General features: G+C 40.1%; 1 protein-coding gene across 1 annotated transcript in view; it reads left to right on the top strand.

Annotated features, from left to right (window-relative positions):
* LOC138049882 (cadherin EGF LAG seven-pass G-type receptor 2-like) overlaps window positions 1-11671 on the top strand; it is a 63222-nt gene extending 51551 nt beyond the window's left edge. Inside the window, exons 37-39 of the mRNA XM_068896351.1 lie at window positions 83-277; window positions 3591-3623; window positions 10729-11671. Of these exons, the coding sequence (XP_068752452.1) occupies window positions 83-277; window positions 3591-3612 (217 nt within the window). The 3' untranslated portion in view covers window positions 3613-3623; window positions 10729-11671. The remainder of the gene's footprint in view (window positions 1-82; window positions 278-3590; window positions 3624-10728) is intronic.
* Window positions 11672-16527: the final 4856 nt, after the last annotated feature.

The raw sequence follows: 16527 nt of genomic DNA, 5'->3' as shown, positions 1-16527 counted from the left end.
CTCTCCGACGTTGTTCCAACCATTCTCTCCAACACTGTGCCAACCCTACTCCTAAGGTCATAAAATGATTGTCTTCTTTCAGCCCTTCTGATCATCATCATCACCACCACCATCACCACCATAAGCACAAAGAGAGACCCAGGTCCCGCGCAAGCTCGGGATCAACAGACTACAAGGAGAAAAAACGAAGATTCAGAAAGAAGAGTTGGAAAAAGAAAGAAACTGTTGTACAGGTTGGCAGAGAGGAGTACAGAGTGAAACTCGGCGATCCCACTGAGTAAGTCAAGTCAAGATTTTCAATCGAAAAACAGGTTGAATGTTTCTAACTTTCTCGTTTCCAGATCTCATCGTTTCTCTTAGCCGGCGGGACCTTCGACTAGAAAACGAAGGGCTCTTGCGAAATAGGAAATTCTTTTTTTTTCCATTGGTTAGCTTGTAAACAATAAAATCTTGAACCGGAAGTAAAAATGGCCGGTGGCGCGAAGCCGGTCGTTAAAATGAACTCAGTGTCTTGGTTTAAAACTATGATATTGCTTCTTCTGTTCGGCACAAAGGGATACGTTCTCTAAGTCGAAAAGAGGCACTTGTGATGCTTCTGAGCTTCGCCATGTTTAGTACTTTTGACGACTCATATATGAACTCCGGAAGTCGTAGAATGTGGGACTCCATAGCCCTTTGATTCTCGTGTGAAGGCCCCGCCGTCTAAGAGCAACGTTGGGATCTGGGTACTAGAATGTATCTCCAACGGTGTAGGTCCTCTGGATGATGAGGTAAAGAGAAAAATAAGGGCGTGTGGGGGGGGGGGGGGGGAGGGTTGCGGAGATGAGACAAGGGGGTTAGGGTTAGGCGAAAAGTATCAAGGTGCTACAATAGCTCGCGAACGACATGTTTTCCACGTTTTGAGTGAAATGCCTGAAAAGTTCGGACTCCAACCGGATTTGAACCCATGCCCTATATGATACCAATGCAGTCCTCTGCCAGGTGAAATATCGAGGCAACTGGGAGCCGGTAATTTTGTTTTCGGAATAAACCCGTACATAGGGGGAGACCCGATTGCTTATACACCAATCAAAAATTGGATTCTGGCAAACATTGGTCGAGAACTGTGAGGTGACTGTCTTTGTTTCCTCGAGCAGTAGAGCTAGGGAGACTCTTTTCCATGCTTATTGCCTACGTTACAAATGTTAATGTAAACGGAGGTGTCGGCTTAGCGTAGTCTTTGTGACCTCATTACCTGCAATTTGTTAATAGGAAAGGGGGAATGGGAAATGCAAAGAACAAAGCGTCGTTCTGAGTTTGTTCGTGTACAGCTACTTGGTCTTAACTACTCCGCTCCTGCACAAAAGCTTAACTCAATTCGCGTTGAAAAGCGCAGGCATATAATGTAGAATGCGCAGCAAACTGTGCGAGGAGCTTTCTGGGTGGTACACGTCAAATGCACGTACAACTTACTTGATTCTTTTATTGCTTAATTGCACTACCCACGCGGCTCATGTTGTGTTTTTGAGTGTTTTGTTGTTCGCTGCTCGAGAGTGAAAAACATTGATTCAACTGTCAATCGAATGGAATCTCCTGCTATGCTGGGGAGGTGAGATGCCGTGAGCGTCCGAACGCCTTCGGGTGTTTTCCGGTTAACCATGACTTGTGCTTCGGTCAATGTAGAGATTGATAGAAGTTTCTTCCAGACGATGCGTTGTATTTGCCGGCTCACTGCCAATACATCCGCCTAACAGAGTAGGTTACCAAGTCGACGTGCCATTTTCTCAATCTTCTTTACAGCATCTCATGATCATCTGCTTTTGGGTGCTGCAACTTCTGATAAACAGTATCCTAACACCATGTTGCATTATTTTTATCTTGGCTGCACTCCATGTAGCCTGCGAAGGATTATTTAAACACTCGCGAGTACGATGGTTTTGGCAGCGAGTGGGGTGGCATTCAAAAAGTGCAGCAAATGTGGCAGGCGGGATTTCACTCGCGGCCAAAACAACGAGACAATCATCGATTTACTCCCGCGTGTTTAAATAATCCTGCAATAAAAATATCCCGGCCAGGCTACACTCCATGTATATCATCCTTTCACTGACAAAACTGTGTACCTTCTTCCGTTTGGCCAGGGGCCTCGTTACCTCCAAATCAGCGTGTCTTCATTGATTAGCGAATCGAGTAGGCTAAACAATAGACATGTTTGCTCTGCGGTCAACGGTATCCCCTAGTGCGACCACTAAGGAGGGTCATTACATATCTGTATTTGTTACGTGGACCTGTGGGAAGCCCAAATTAACCCGCAACCTGGTGTGATATCCAGGGTCGATTTAATTGTCGTGAAGAATAGCAATAACTGCAGGAGTCTAACTGTAAACGGTTGTTGTTTTCTTGATAATATTTTCAAGGATGTTTTTCATTCCTTTTTTTTTCCCTCTGGAATTGTTTATTAGTCTTTGCCTTAATCGCGTTAATCTTTTGTAACCTAAAACCTTCACGGAAGTTCGAGAAATCCAAGGCACAGAAAACCACTGTCTAATCGGCAGTGTGGAGCATAGTGCTAGTGTGCAGAAACACAGCAGTTGACATTCATGCAGGATGTCGTGAATTCAAACTCTTGCCAGAGTAAAGGCGAGAGTCTTTTTTTCGGGAAAGTCATGCCTTTGCTGTAACAACTTGAAATTTGATAATGACAACAAACAATGGGACCTATTCAAAAAGACTGAAAACCACACACAGTGACTGTTTAAATGATAGAGATACATGTGTCTTCGAACTACTGGAACTACCATGGATTTAAGTTAAAGCAAACGGGTAAATTATGAGCTAAAGATCTAAAAATCAACACCACAATGGTCAAAACTCTGTGAGATTTACTTCTCGACTTCCATTCCTTTTTACAAGGTCGAACCTGTTACAGAAAAGTATGCCTTTGTTTGAAGTAGTATTTTTGAACATCGGAGGGACTTGTATCCGGTGAGGGGGCCATTCAAAGTGAGGGACCTACAACGTAGCTCTTTTATCCACAAGAAAATTAGGTCTTTTTGTTATGTTGCTAACAGCTCACACACTAGGACAATACTTTTATCTTCTTGAAAACCGGATATACTGCGCCACGGGAAAGCTATCGTCATGTTTAGCTTTAAATTCAAAGCCCTGTTTTTGAATTGCACCCTTAGGCTTTTTAAAATTGGACCACTTTGGGCAGAGAAATAAACATCGCACCATGAGTGCATGCTCCGAAAGAGCGAAAACTTAAATTAACTTGGTGAATTCACATTGCGTGGAGACACCCCGTCCGAAAACCTCCTTTTCCATAATCGATCACTGCATGGCAAGTTGTCTTTATAAATTGAGTCTCGACACTAGGCGTGCACAAAGCACTTCTAGAGCTTTCCATTGAGTTGTTCTTCTCGCCTCGACAGTAACTTAGGCTAATTATAAGTGGTATACAAAGACCTTTGTGTAATAATAGCCGTGGTGCTATTTATAACGAGGCATAAGTGGGTTTCTTGGGCATGTTCAGATTAGCAAATCGCTTCATTGTCTCGTGAACTGATAAATGTGGATTAATGGGGTTTTGCTTCTTTTTTTTCTTTTGACAGCTTTCAAGACTCCCAAGTTTAAGAAAACCGCAGGTAAATACGGAATTTCTATCAGAGACTAACTCATTTCGCTTCGATCCAACTGTGTATGAACCCAAGGGCTTGGCGAGTTTTGTGTTCCAATGTCTCAAGTCTGTTCACAAAGGTTACTGTTACCATCTCAGTGAAAGCTACTTAGCAGTACTTTGACTGTTTATTTTGCAGTCAAAAGTCCCAAAAGTGTCACCTTGGTCATGATAGCTATTAAACAGGACTTTCCTGTGGTCCTGTTTACGTAATCGCACAGGTCGTTCGTACAGGTCCCCTCAAAACTGGGATCCAACCTCAAAGTGTGACTATTGAAACAAGGGTCTTAGAGAGCATTTTCCCTGCAGAGCTGTTCGATATTTTTCCACCCCAAGAACAGTTTAAGAACGTGTTTGTCTTTAAGACTACCCGGAGTGCTTCTTTGTTTGTCGCATCAAGCCGTGTTTCTGCTTCGTTAGCCAGCGGCGGGGAGCGTTGAAAGAACGAGTGGTCACAGGCCACTTGCATCTCAAGAATAGCCCTGCTTGAGGTAGCATATCATGCATGAAATGATCTGTCCTTAAAATTTAAAAAAACCAATATTGGTTAATGATTGCGGGTGGCTTTGAACTCGTGTGTCTTTCACGAAGAGACCTTGTGTGTGCACCGATTGCTTGGCGACTAACTGCGTTGCGTATTTTCCTTATTGTCTGCTGACAAACCTTTACATGAACCTGGCGCTCCGCTTGCAGTTTAAGTGGGATTTGGAGGATAATGTGCTCCTTGGCCGTTTAAGGCAATTTGCACTAAAAGCGTTAAGCGTCAGTAACCGGCTTTCGGTTTCTTAGGCCGATTAGCTACTTTGTCAAAGACAAAAGTGTGAAACACGCGAGTCGCGAATGTAAACGCGAATGACGCGGCGCTCCCGAACTCCCTCGTTCACGCACGTTTTGCAATTGCACGTGAAGTTCTTGGTAAATGCGGATTTCCTTTTGCGGTTTCTAAGCTTTCACAAGAAAATATCGCTTCTGGAATAAGGGACAATGTAAATTTGCCTAAGTGAATCACGTTCACAAAGTCTTTGTTTTTCCGTTTCCTCTGAACTTTAAGCTTCCCCTAGAGAGTGAATGTCCAGTTCCCAAACAACTGACTATAAACTTGACGCCTAACGACCAGGTAACTTTAATTCGGTTACGTTCAGCTTAATCGTGTCTCGAAAAGAACTGTACCCTCAAGGCTCAAAACAGCTCAGTAATATTGAGACGAATTACCAAGGTCATGAAATGGCATCCAAGCATTGACGTGAATATAAATGATACAATCAACTTACGGAAAAAATAAAATATAAGCGGTACAGTTTACAGCTAAACTGTTTTGTGGGTCACGGATGGAAGGAAGATAAGTTATTATTAGAAACGAAAATTGTAGAATCTTTAAATTGGAAAACTTTACTTTTAAGTAGATTAGCAGAAGCTCTTTGAGTGTTTGGCAGTGAGAGAATTTCCTCCTTAAGATAAATTTGTCTACATCAAATTCGAACTTTAAGCCAAAACGTGCGGGAATATGATCAAATGATCATCAGTAAAATGTGCACGTAAAAATACATTATACGTCACGAGAAAGCACTTGAAAATAAAACATTGAAGCTGATGAGAAAAACAACAGCTCGGAAATTCGGCGTACACAAGCAAGAAGTGTGGAGGTCAAGTTAATTTTGAGTTCCAGCCTATGACAAAATCGTAGAGACGATTCTCATTTCCGATTCCTCGCCCAGTGCCAGGAAAATAACGTCAAAACAACTTTGGAAGGAAAAGGAGACCGGCTGTGGTGCCACATCTGCATAACTGAGAGCTGTCTCAAGGAATTTTGCCAGAGAAATATAGTTACTGTGGCATTTTGAAAAGGGCGTTTACCACAAATATGTTTGTACTAATTTTACAACTTTGGAATTCTAAAAGATCACACAACTTATCTTTTAAGAAGCTTTGTCATGACGCAAAGTGTTTTTTGGGGTTTTCATGTCAAAATCCAGGGATATTGTTTTATTTTGGTCGTTTGGCACGTAAGACTGTAGTACGTGAATCCGCATTGTTTATTTTGATATACCTCGATATACCTCGAGGTCGATGGGTGGCCTATAAGTCAAGATTTGCGCATTCTCCACTTTGGTTTTTAAATTTAAACGACTGGAGAGAAAAAAAAACGGAATAAGGAAGTCGTTGTTTCTTACAGTTCGAACAGAGGAAACGAAAGTCTTGTTATATTTCTTTGCCATCTTATGCGGCTTGAAAGTGCACCATGAGAGACCAGACATGGGAATTCAGCCGCCGCGAATGAGCCAATCAAAGCACAGAAATAGAATTATGAAGGATTGAAAAGCCGCACTGTCACTTTATTTCTGCAGCTTTTCTCTCCTTTGGGTTGCGTCGTTTCTTGAGGACGTTTGGTCAAAACTATTGCCTCTTGATACGTTTGAATTCGGGGAAAATAATCTTGTTTTCGTGCAAAGCGTGGGCTGAACTGCAAGTTCACGGAAGCAACATCTCGATCCGATTCATGGTCCAAAATAGTTCTGTTTCCATATCGTGTTGTTTGCGACAGTTGCCATAATTCCCTTGGCATTGGGCAAGAATCACGATTATAGTGTTGAGCTCTGCTTACGTGTACAAAAAAGTCAAGTTTTGAAACACGAAAATCCTTAACATTTCTTCTTTAACTATTCCTCGTTATGTCTTTCGTTTTTGTTTAAAACTGTTCATTGTTATTATTTGCGGGTTGGATTCGTGCTTTTAGATGAAGAACTTTGCCCGGAAACGAAATCAAATCATTACTGAAACTTTGCGGTGTATTGGGATGTTGTGCGGTCGTCTTTCTAGCATAATATCATCCTGTACCCTGCAATTCGAACGTAAACGGAGTTCGCGTGTCTTTTGTATATTTTGTCAGCTGTGTTTATTGCCAGGGATAATCGTCTTCCACTCGTTAATCTGCCTACGCAAGTAACACGTAACCTTCGCTCCTAAACGTGCCTAAAATAGAGCCTCGAGAAAAGAGGAAAATAATTCGTTTTGTTTGATGATGAAAATGAACTTGTTACAGAAATAGGATTTCTTCCATTTCTTATAAAAAAAGTGGTTTCCAGTTTCATCCCTGCAGAGTTCTAATACTACTCGAGTTACTTTGAGTTTTGGCAGTCGGTGGAGATGTTGGGGTTAGCAACAGCTCCTTTGTGGATCTAGCATAGTCAAATTTTGATGTGTTGCAACACGGTTTTTGGTCGTTTATCCCTAGAATTGTCCACATGGAATATTCCAGCGTTTTATTATCTTAATATTGAGCGCCCGCTTTGAAAGTAACACCGGTCATTAAGTCAAGTGCGCGGGAAATAAGAGCAATATCGACTATTAGATCATGAATTGTCTGGCGTAACGGAATTGTCGTCGTCTTTGCAGCCGCGTGCTAAAATAAATCATGGCATGGCTCGTTTCTCGGTCAACTGCCGAAGCGTAAATGTGATTTCTTTTCAGCAATTGTCCTTCAAAACATGAAAGCTAATGCCGCAGCATCGAGAAGCACTTCTTAGTTGTTGTTTTTTTTTTTTTTTCAAGGGTCACTTTTGGATAAGTTTTACGATGTTCTGAGTAAGAGGCCTCGTGTCGTATAGGGAACTGCACCGCAGGAAAGAAGCTATCAGTAGCTTTCATTTGAATGGCCACACTTTAGGATTTCATTAACAGACTCAAAAGTTAGAACCACCTTGTTGCATCACCACAGGAACTGAGTATCGCTGAGAAGGTTCACACCTGATGGATTTCACCTACAGACTCAAAAGTTAGAACCACCTCTTACAACACAAACACTACCATGGGAAAGTACTGCATTCAGTACTGCATTCAGTTGAGTGGCCACACTTTTAATTAGGATTTGCCCCCCAGGCGTTAAACTTAGAGCCACCTTGTGTGGTTTAGTGCTCAGTCAGAACCACACGAAAGGAACTGTCGCACTTAAATAATGCATAAGAACTAGCATAAAAGAAGTTGGAACTAGTCATAAGAAACCGTGTACCACAAGAACGTACCGCTGCTCACTAACTTTTATTTCCACTGTCACACTCAAAGATTTGTGATGCACAGACACAAAACTTTTCACCACGTTGTACAGCATAATAACCCCCACCCCCAGGGGAAAGTGCTGCTCGGAGGCTTTCATTGGAATGGTCACACTTGAAGATTTAGAATACACAAACAAAATTAAAACCATCTTGTGAAGCATCAGAGGAAAAGTACCACTAAATGGTTTTTCAAACTCGGATTTTGGAACTTTGCGACCTTAGTCGTTGAAAAAGCGAGTCTGCGCATGCGTTTCGAAAGTGAGGTATTCCCTCTTGAGTAAACTGTTCGAGTGAACTGCCCCTCTTGTTTTTTCCTTTCCACGTAAAGGTGTTTTTGTTTGAAAGCATCAGAACTGGCAGTTTCATGTCGCAAAAACTTCAAATTCCTCCTAGATCATTACATGCCACTTAGGCAGAGAGAATGCAAAGAATTCGCTGATTTCGTTAGTTTTCGACTATGGAAGTGTTCCACAATTAAATTTCACACATAACCTTTACTCGCCCCACCTCTTGAAAGCCTTCGAATCAGAAAAGTGTGGTTTGAAATCCACCTTTGCGGGATTGAGCTCTCGACAAAATATCTTTAATGTAGTTCACCAACCCGTGTCTGTCGATCGCGACACCGGCCAGACTGGGCGACACGTTTCTGGAATTGGTCGTTTTATCTTGTCGTTTTGGACTAAATGTTTTGATTTATGATGACAGCAAGCAAAGAAATTGCACTTTTAAGTGTTCATTCGCTTGATAACAGTCATTAGCCCATTCACTCGTGAGTCTTACCAAGGCGGAAAGTGAAAACCACGTTGCATGGCGTGGAAAACTTTGATCTGCACGTGAAGAAAAGTGCTGAGTACACAAACCCACGCTTAATGACTTCAAACAAGCTGATCTGATTAGATTGAAGAGTTGGGCTGGCTCAGTGTTGAGAGTAAGCAATGGCCCTCCACAAGTGTGACCCGATTTGATTTCCGGGACCCATGCAGTATCATATGTGGTTGAAGATTTTTTAAAATTCTTTCTTCTGCTGCCTAGGTCACTTTTTCTCGACAGTACACTGAATTTCCCCTTTTCATAAAAAGATAACATTTCAACTTTATCTGGGTTTGTATTTCCAATATCATAATAGCGCCTCTTAATCGCAGCAGTGCTCTATGGGAATGCTAATACCTTCAATATTTCTTCAATTGAGTTGTCCGTAGCACAAAAACTCAGTTTCTTTGTTCTTAAGCAATAAGCTGTTTTCGTTTTCTGTTCTCCAAGATTTCATAATTTTCTACTATTATCTTATCTTACGCAATCCCTCATGAGATGTTTTTTCCCGTTGACCAAGACTTGGTCACCGGAAGTATGTTTAAAAGCGAAAGACTCGTCAGTCAAGTATGCCATAGTGACGTCAACGAAAAAACATTTTAAAATTGCAAGTTAACTTTTGTGAAATTTGTTCGAGAGTATTCTTCCTCTTTAAACTTCTGCAAACGGACTGAACTATCAAGAAACTAAATATGAAAGAGCAATACTTACAAAGAAAATTAATAATTAATATTTGCGCTTTGCGTGTTCACGTTTTCATTCGGTCTTGATGTTGATCTATTCACGTAGATTTCCTGAGAATGTGAAAGAAATGCACAGAACTACAAATTGCGCTAGCAGAGCATCTGTCTTCAGTGATCATTCACTGCCAGTGCCTTTTAGAGTCCTCGCTGACGCAGGTGCAGTTGAAGATCGCAAGCTTAGGTCTATGATGTCCGTCACTACGGCGACTGTCGACCAAAACGTCACTTCAAAATATAACTTTGCTTTATCATAAGTCTTTCGCTATTATTCAGTCTCGTTCACGTCCTACAATATGGGTGAAGTATCCCAAAAAAAAACTGGTACGAGAGGATTCAGAGTGAAAATACAGTTTTGACGTTGTCGTCAAAACCTCAAGTTTGTTGATTTCACGTCGTCGTTACGCAAAGGACCGCAAACATACTTGCTAAAATCCGTGCTGCACGTACAGCACGATTATTTGTGCTCCTCTAACCAATGATATTATTGTTTTGTGGTGTTGCCGTAGTCTTAGCCGTCGTCGTTTCTTAAGCTCCTTAGGAACGACAGCGGCAATGACAATGCCAGAGAGCAAGAATGTTATTGTTTAAATGAGGAAAAATGATCGTGTCGCACGTGCGACACGCGTTTTAATTCATTCCTCTCCCACATGCGACAAAATAACGTGAAATCAGCCATTTCGTGGATTTTGACGACAACTTGAGAATGTAAGTGTGATGTGTCCATCCTCCATACTTCCAAAAACCGTTCGTAAAAATGCAGTCGGAGGGTACTTCGCCCATATCGTTTAACATGAACAAGACGGAATAATCGCGAAATACTTAGTACAGCACAAAGGTATATTTTGAAGTGTCAATTTCGCCTCTTTTTTTCAACTCCGTATGGGTACTTCTATAAGACTACACCCACCCTGCAGGAGGCTTTTTTTTTTTTTTTTTTCAAGTTAAGACCCGACACCGCTTAAAGCCAATTACAATATAGCTGTTAGGGTATATTGATTAATGGAAAGAAAGTGCTGCCACTTGTCTTTTCGTTCAAGTGTTTTGAATGTGTGATTCGTTTAAGGTGGCCTGCTTTGAAGACTTTCGACTCTGCCCCGTTGCCATTAAGGATTTAAAGATTGTCTAGACTTCTTGCATTGTACACACTGGACGCCTCCTTAATTGATTAGTCCATCCGAAAGTAGTTTTCCAAACGCCATGCAATTAATGTTTCCTATATGGGCGGCAGTTTGTATCACAATTTTCTGACTGGGAAAGGAGCCTAGATTGTATAGCATGGGTTATAAATAAGTTGAATATTGTCCATTAATACTTGTTTATCTTACGATTTTACACTTCTAAAAGTCGCCGATGACGGAAAAAATTAGAGCAGTTTCAAGCATTGGTTGTCCGAAATATTTAACTCTTACTATTTTGACTAACACCTTTGCAGTTTTCGAACTGTTATTTCTTTTTTTTTTTCTTGCAGATTTGAAAAGTGCCAAAGCAAGAATAGCTTTCTCTTTGCATGCAAAACACCGACGTTCGTGTAATATTTGACAAATATCCCGTAATGTATTGTTTCTATAGTGTTTTGTCCGATGGTCGTTACATTGGAGCGGTTTTTACTGAATTTCATGCGCTGATTGGCCAAAGAGTCTCACCACATTTTGTTAGCCAATCATATGGACGGTGACACGTTCGTTTGGGAGCATTTCCCGCGCCTTACTCCTGCGTGTTTCCAGCGAGGATTGGTTATTGGTTCGAGTCTCTTCTGTGATTGGGGGGTGTCATACGCAATCGACAACTGCTGCACATGTTACTGTATTTTGAACTCCAAGTTCGTTTTTAACCGCTGCAATGCATCTTTGTCAGATATTTTTAGACGTACTCATTTGAAATCCACACGTAGTGTCCGAGTGCTTTAATTTCTCAAGGAAAGAAAAATATTTTTTATCTATTGTCCGAAGAGATCTTTCTATTTTCCTAGTGTCAAATCATAAAAATAATTTTGACTTTTTCACTGCATGGCTAAATGCATGGACTTAACTTATTCACTGCCCTTTGTTGTAGCTGTATAGTTTTTGTAAATAAAATAAAAACATTGACAATTTAAAGACGAGCTAACAAGTGCTATGCAAAGATTGTAACATATTTCTTCTATGTATGTCCCTTAACAGCTCTTCATTGGAGCTATCCGACGATATGTTGCCGGTGGACAGATTTCTTGATTTATTTAGTGAACTGCAAAATCAAAAGTTTTGAAAATCTTAAAGAGTGTCAGGCCAATATGAATTTTAGCTTAGCGTTTGCAAGGTCTTATTTATTGTTTTACAATACAGCTGTAACTGTTTTAGTGTATGAACAGAAGACAGGTTTTCTGTACAATACGTGCTTTAAAGTGTGAATAAAGAAGAACATGCTTATCAGAACTACGCAGTTGTTTATTTCGTCGGTATATTTTTAGCTACGTGAAATGTGCTCATTTAAATCACAATAATTGCACAAAAGGCGACACGGTTCTTATATATAAAGTCTCTAATTATATTTAGAAGGCTTGCCGAAACTATCAGTATTCTTTCATCTTTTTCCCGATGCAAATTAGGAAAAACAGAAATTTTATCATAAAATTGCTTTGAAACGAAACCGAGCTTGAGAAATAAGTTTTCTCCGTGAGACGTCCACGTATGTTCTAAATTTTGGATTCAAAATTTGGTTTGTAACGGAACGTTTCATCGAAAGTACAGTTAAACTTGGTTAAGTGGGAAGGCTCTGCGTGGTGCGTGCTTTTATGGATAGTTAAATTTTCAAACAACCCATTTAAAATATAGTTCTGGAGGAGAACCAAGATATTCCCAAACTTGTACTCATCATTTTCACCGGATGAAAACTGAATTTTATATTTTAATTTTAATGTTTTTCGAAATGTCTGCCAAAACACGCCCATATATTAACATAGTCGCCACAGAAGCGATAATCGTTGTTTCATCCGGTCGCTTTAACAGGCGCTTTCTCTCGCTTTTAGGCAAAGACTTGTGAAGTTGCTAATAGCCAAGAAAAAAGCCAATTATCACCCAATGGGAGAATTTCACACGGCTCCATCTGCCTTCGGTGATGTTCTATAAGACAACAATGTTTAATCTCAATATTCTGCTGTTCACTGCTATTGTCACTAAATGTCACTTAATATTTGCCTTTAATTTCCGTTCCATAAAGAAATGGTCTGTCTCTCAAACAAACAAACGCTCGATGTCATTTGAGTCGTAAATGCAGGCCTAAACTCGACTAATCGCTTGTTCTGCTCATCTCAAGATAACCTCATCGAACCTTTTCAAACAGCTAACCTAGATAAGTTTGATATTTTAATTCTAGAGAGACAAAAGCTTTGTTTGCCTTTCTTCCATCAGTCATAAATGAGTTATTGATTTGGGTAAAGCTATGAAACAAATCTTTTGTTGTGGCTTTAAATTCTGGCTTTCTGTGATTTTTCGCTCTTCATTCTCGACTAAAACACCTGATTTTAAGTGCTTCTGCCTTAGAAATTAAAAACAAGAACATACCTCTCCCATCTTCTTAATAAAAGTGCATTCATGAATGACGGAAACACACACTTGGAAAAACAAAACTGGAGACACTTTCCTACGCTTTGTTCTAACTTCTCCGACCTTTAAATTCATGATGATAGAGAAATGTACTTAAATTGACAATTAACGGGAAAGAGGTACTTGGACTGAGCACAAGTTTCTCGTTTTTCATTGAAAAATAAACTAACCACAAAGGAAGGATACGGGGTGTTTTCGCAAGGGGAAGAGAAATGAGATAAAATCGCGCCACACCAAGACGCTTTCCTAATGCAGCTTATTTTTTTGTGATACAACCAACGACATATTTACTTTCTTGTCCAATCGACGAAGGTTCCTCGCCCGTCGTTTAAACTTAAAATGTTGTCAAAAAGATCACCACGCAGGTTTCTGAAGAGTCGCTAATTGCCTTCTAAACTGTATAGGGGGTTTTAACACTCAGACGAGCTCGAAATATGGTAGACGTTGATTTACGTCTTAATGTTTCTTCCCAGTCATCATTAAGCTACGGTTCAATCATTTGTGTCTATCGCGCTGATCCTGTGTTGGGCTTGAATCAAAAGGCTGCCCTTTTTACAGCTAAATCACTGCATAAAATATACTTCAATTTCGCAGTAGGTGAAGCTCAAGCTTTGTTATAGTTTGTGTTTCGTTCAAAAAGATATTATTACCAATTTTAAGAAGTAAACTTGCTCTTTACTTTGATAAAAGTTGCTTTCTTATCAGCAGACTATCACCTTATCGAAGGGCTGTTTCATTCATCCTAAGCCCCCCTGAGAGATCGAAAGAAGTTACGGTATTCCTCCAAGCTCAGGGCACGAATTTTCAAGAAAGTCTTTTAATTACAGTAAAACTATTTCAGTGAGTGACAGCTTAGTAACGTTAGTTGGCAGCAAATAAAGTAGGGAAAGGGTCGAGGCAGTTCGATGTTAAGGGTTGAAATTAGAAAAACATCACTGGCAATATTCAAACTTGTCATTTCATTGCCTTATTCAAGTTTACTTCAAAATGTTCCAGCCGAAAAACGAAGTCTTCCTTAATTGCACAGATGCACAATTATGGAAGACAAGATTGGAGAAATAATTAGTTCAGACAATAACCATTTAGCTTGAATCATTAAGAAACATATCTGCGGGTTGATTCTGAGCGTATCTTAATGGGTGTAGTTGCAAATATTTTATATTTAAAAGCCTACAAATTGTTTTGTTTTTTCCAGAGTCACAAATCAAATCAAAATCACTGGTTTAAGTTAAAAGTTGATCTAAAAAAAGGACGAAAAAAATGAGAAGCGAATTACAATTGGATACGATGACTTTTTCCCTTTGGTTTGTTTGTTGCTATTTCACGCCCCATAGTCAAACAGTGTCACATTCGTTTCTGTAAAATGAATATACCAACAATCCTCTTTAAGTTGGAATTTGCCTAAGCTACCTCAAGCCGATTCTTTTACGTAATTCACCAGAAAACAAAAAGAGAAAACAGCCAAAAGCTCTCGTCGCTGAAGTTTTCCGTGGCATTTTTTCCGGAGACTCCCTGGAAATGTTTCCAAGCAACTGATCGATATCACCAATAAAAGCGCCGGTTGGTGAGAGAGGGAAGTCCACAAAATTACGAAACGTCGAAATATGTCGCTGAGTTAAATGGATTACCTAAAACGAATATTTCCTCTCCACAGGAAAGACTGACCGATATCACTGCAAAATCTTTGATATCACCGCATTAAAGTCTTCAGTCTTTTTTTTTTTTTTGCCAAGGAGCTTTTATCTTTAAACGTTAAGGCGTTTACAGGTTGGAAACATGTTCACTCACGCTAATGTTCGTGTTACAAAATGCCAAAAATCGCGAGGATTCCACGCGATCTACACTTAAACAAACTTTAACTTTAGATTTGTGCAACGTCGTTTCCGGATTGCGAACGTAATTTAGTCTGACCAAAATTTTATTGAAGGTTTATTCACATCTTAAGGATTATCCATGCTGAGAAAATCGCTCGAAAAAAATTTTAAGAATATATAAGCTATTCTCTCGCCAAATTAGCGCTTGACAACATTTAAGCATGGCTAATTATGATAAGTAGCATAAATTTACTGGAGAAAAGATTGATAAACTTTTTGTAAACATTTATTTTTTTGCTCCTAAGATTAGTTTAGGTCAACACACAAGCATAATAGGCTATATTTTGAAACTTCCTGTAGTTGGGTTGTTCTCACCGATGAGCAAAATTGATTTTCGCCTCTTAAATTCACGGAGAAGCGATAGATGTTGACTTACTGTCGCCTTCGAAGCTTTGATTCCTGTTACTATCGCAGCATAAATTATCTCACACGTCGATTCAATACGTTCCTTAATTATTCACCGAAGAATCCAATACCAAAAGGGTTGCGACTGCTTTCTGAGGCTTTATCTGTAATTGGTGCTTTTGTGAGGGCCTTTTTGGGCAAAACAAATGCAGAGATTAGGCAATCGTTCCTTCTTTGTTCCAGGCTAAAAGATCTTACTGTCCGCCTCAAAACATCAAACGAAATCATTTGTATGCCGCGTTAAAAGTATTTGGGCACGAAAGTAAAAAGACGAGCTGTTAAGTTATGAAAGAACTTATCTTTAAAGTGATTTCGTCAAATAGGACATTCCCCGAGGAAGGCGACGTCCAATTCCCTTGCCCCAGCTCGGAGTTGACAAAGAAAAATAAATTGGAACTCTCTACAGTACAACTTAAAGAGAATGACTGACTCATTTATTGTGGCGGCAAGTTCTTTATGCATGCAAAAGCAGTTCGAGAAGTGATTATTAGAGCAGAATTAACCAAACAGTGGCTAAATTAATCCATTGAGAAATATTTCGCATCAAATAAGACCTTTGTCTCCAGAAAATGGAGGTTATTTCCCCAAACTCACGTCCACCTAGTATCACATTTACGTGCGTATTTCCGCTTCAAAATCTCGTCGAAGCAAAAAATCATAAACGAGAATTTTCAGTCACATTATATGGCGTATGTACCAGAAAGACCAGCGGTGCGTAGCGTCATTATTGATAATTATCACTCCTCCTGAGTTTCGCTGAGACATCAAAAGGAACGCTCAGCTCGTTAATAGATTCATACACACGTCAACTACTGACTTTAATGATCAATATTTTTTAAACGCAGTCGTATTTCTTGATAGGCCAATAAAGAGCAGCTGGATCGAAAAGACGCTTTAAGCCCGACTATTACAACGGTGGCTTTACACAGTAATTCCAAGAGCTTTGGTCGCCATTTGGACCCCGAATATTCTATTTTCAGTGTATCGTTTGACATCATAATGTCTTTATCCAACGAAACCATAAGCTTGTAAAACCTTCGCCTTAAAAAACTCTTTTCCATAGCCTAATCAGCATAACAAAGGACTAACTGAAAAAGTCTTCAACAACACGTGGGGGCGACGCAGGTTTGAACCTAAGTTTCCCAGCGCCGAATTCAACGATTTTCAAAGAAAGTTACGCGTTAATAGTTTCCCAAACCAATACACTCATAACTGTTTGACCCCGCATTGACGTTTCGCGCCATATTCGGCAAAGCAGCCTTGCGCCGGAAGGCAACATGTTGAAATTAGTCGTTAGCCAATCAGCTGTAGGACGTTCTTTTTGACATGCGATTGTCAGTGACACGATCCGATTTCTGTCTCCGCCCACCTATTTTGTCGCAAAGTTCAAAAGGGGTGAACGGCTCA

Source organism: Montipora capricornis, chromosome 5 (assembly GCF_036669925.1).
Source record: "Montipora capricornis isolate CH-2021 chromosome 5, ASM3666992v2, whole genome shotgun sequence".
Classification (NCBI taxonomy): domain Eukaryota; kingdom Metazoa; phylum Cnidaria; class Anthozoa; order Scleractinia; family Acroporidae; genus Montipora; species Montipora capricornis.
Note: the sequence above shows the minus strand (reverse complement) of the source record. Positions and strands in the feature narration are given on the sequence as shown.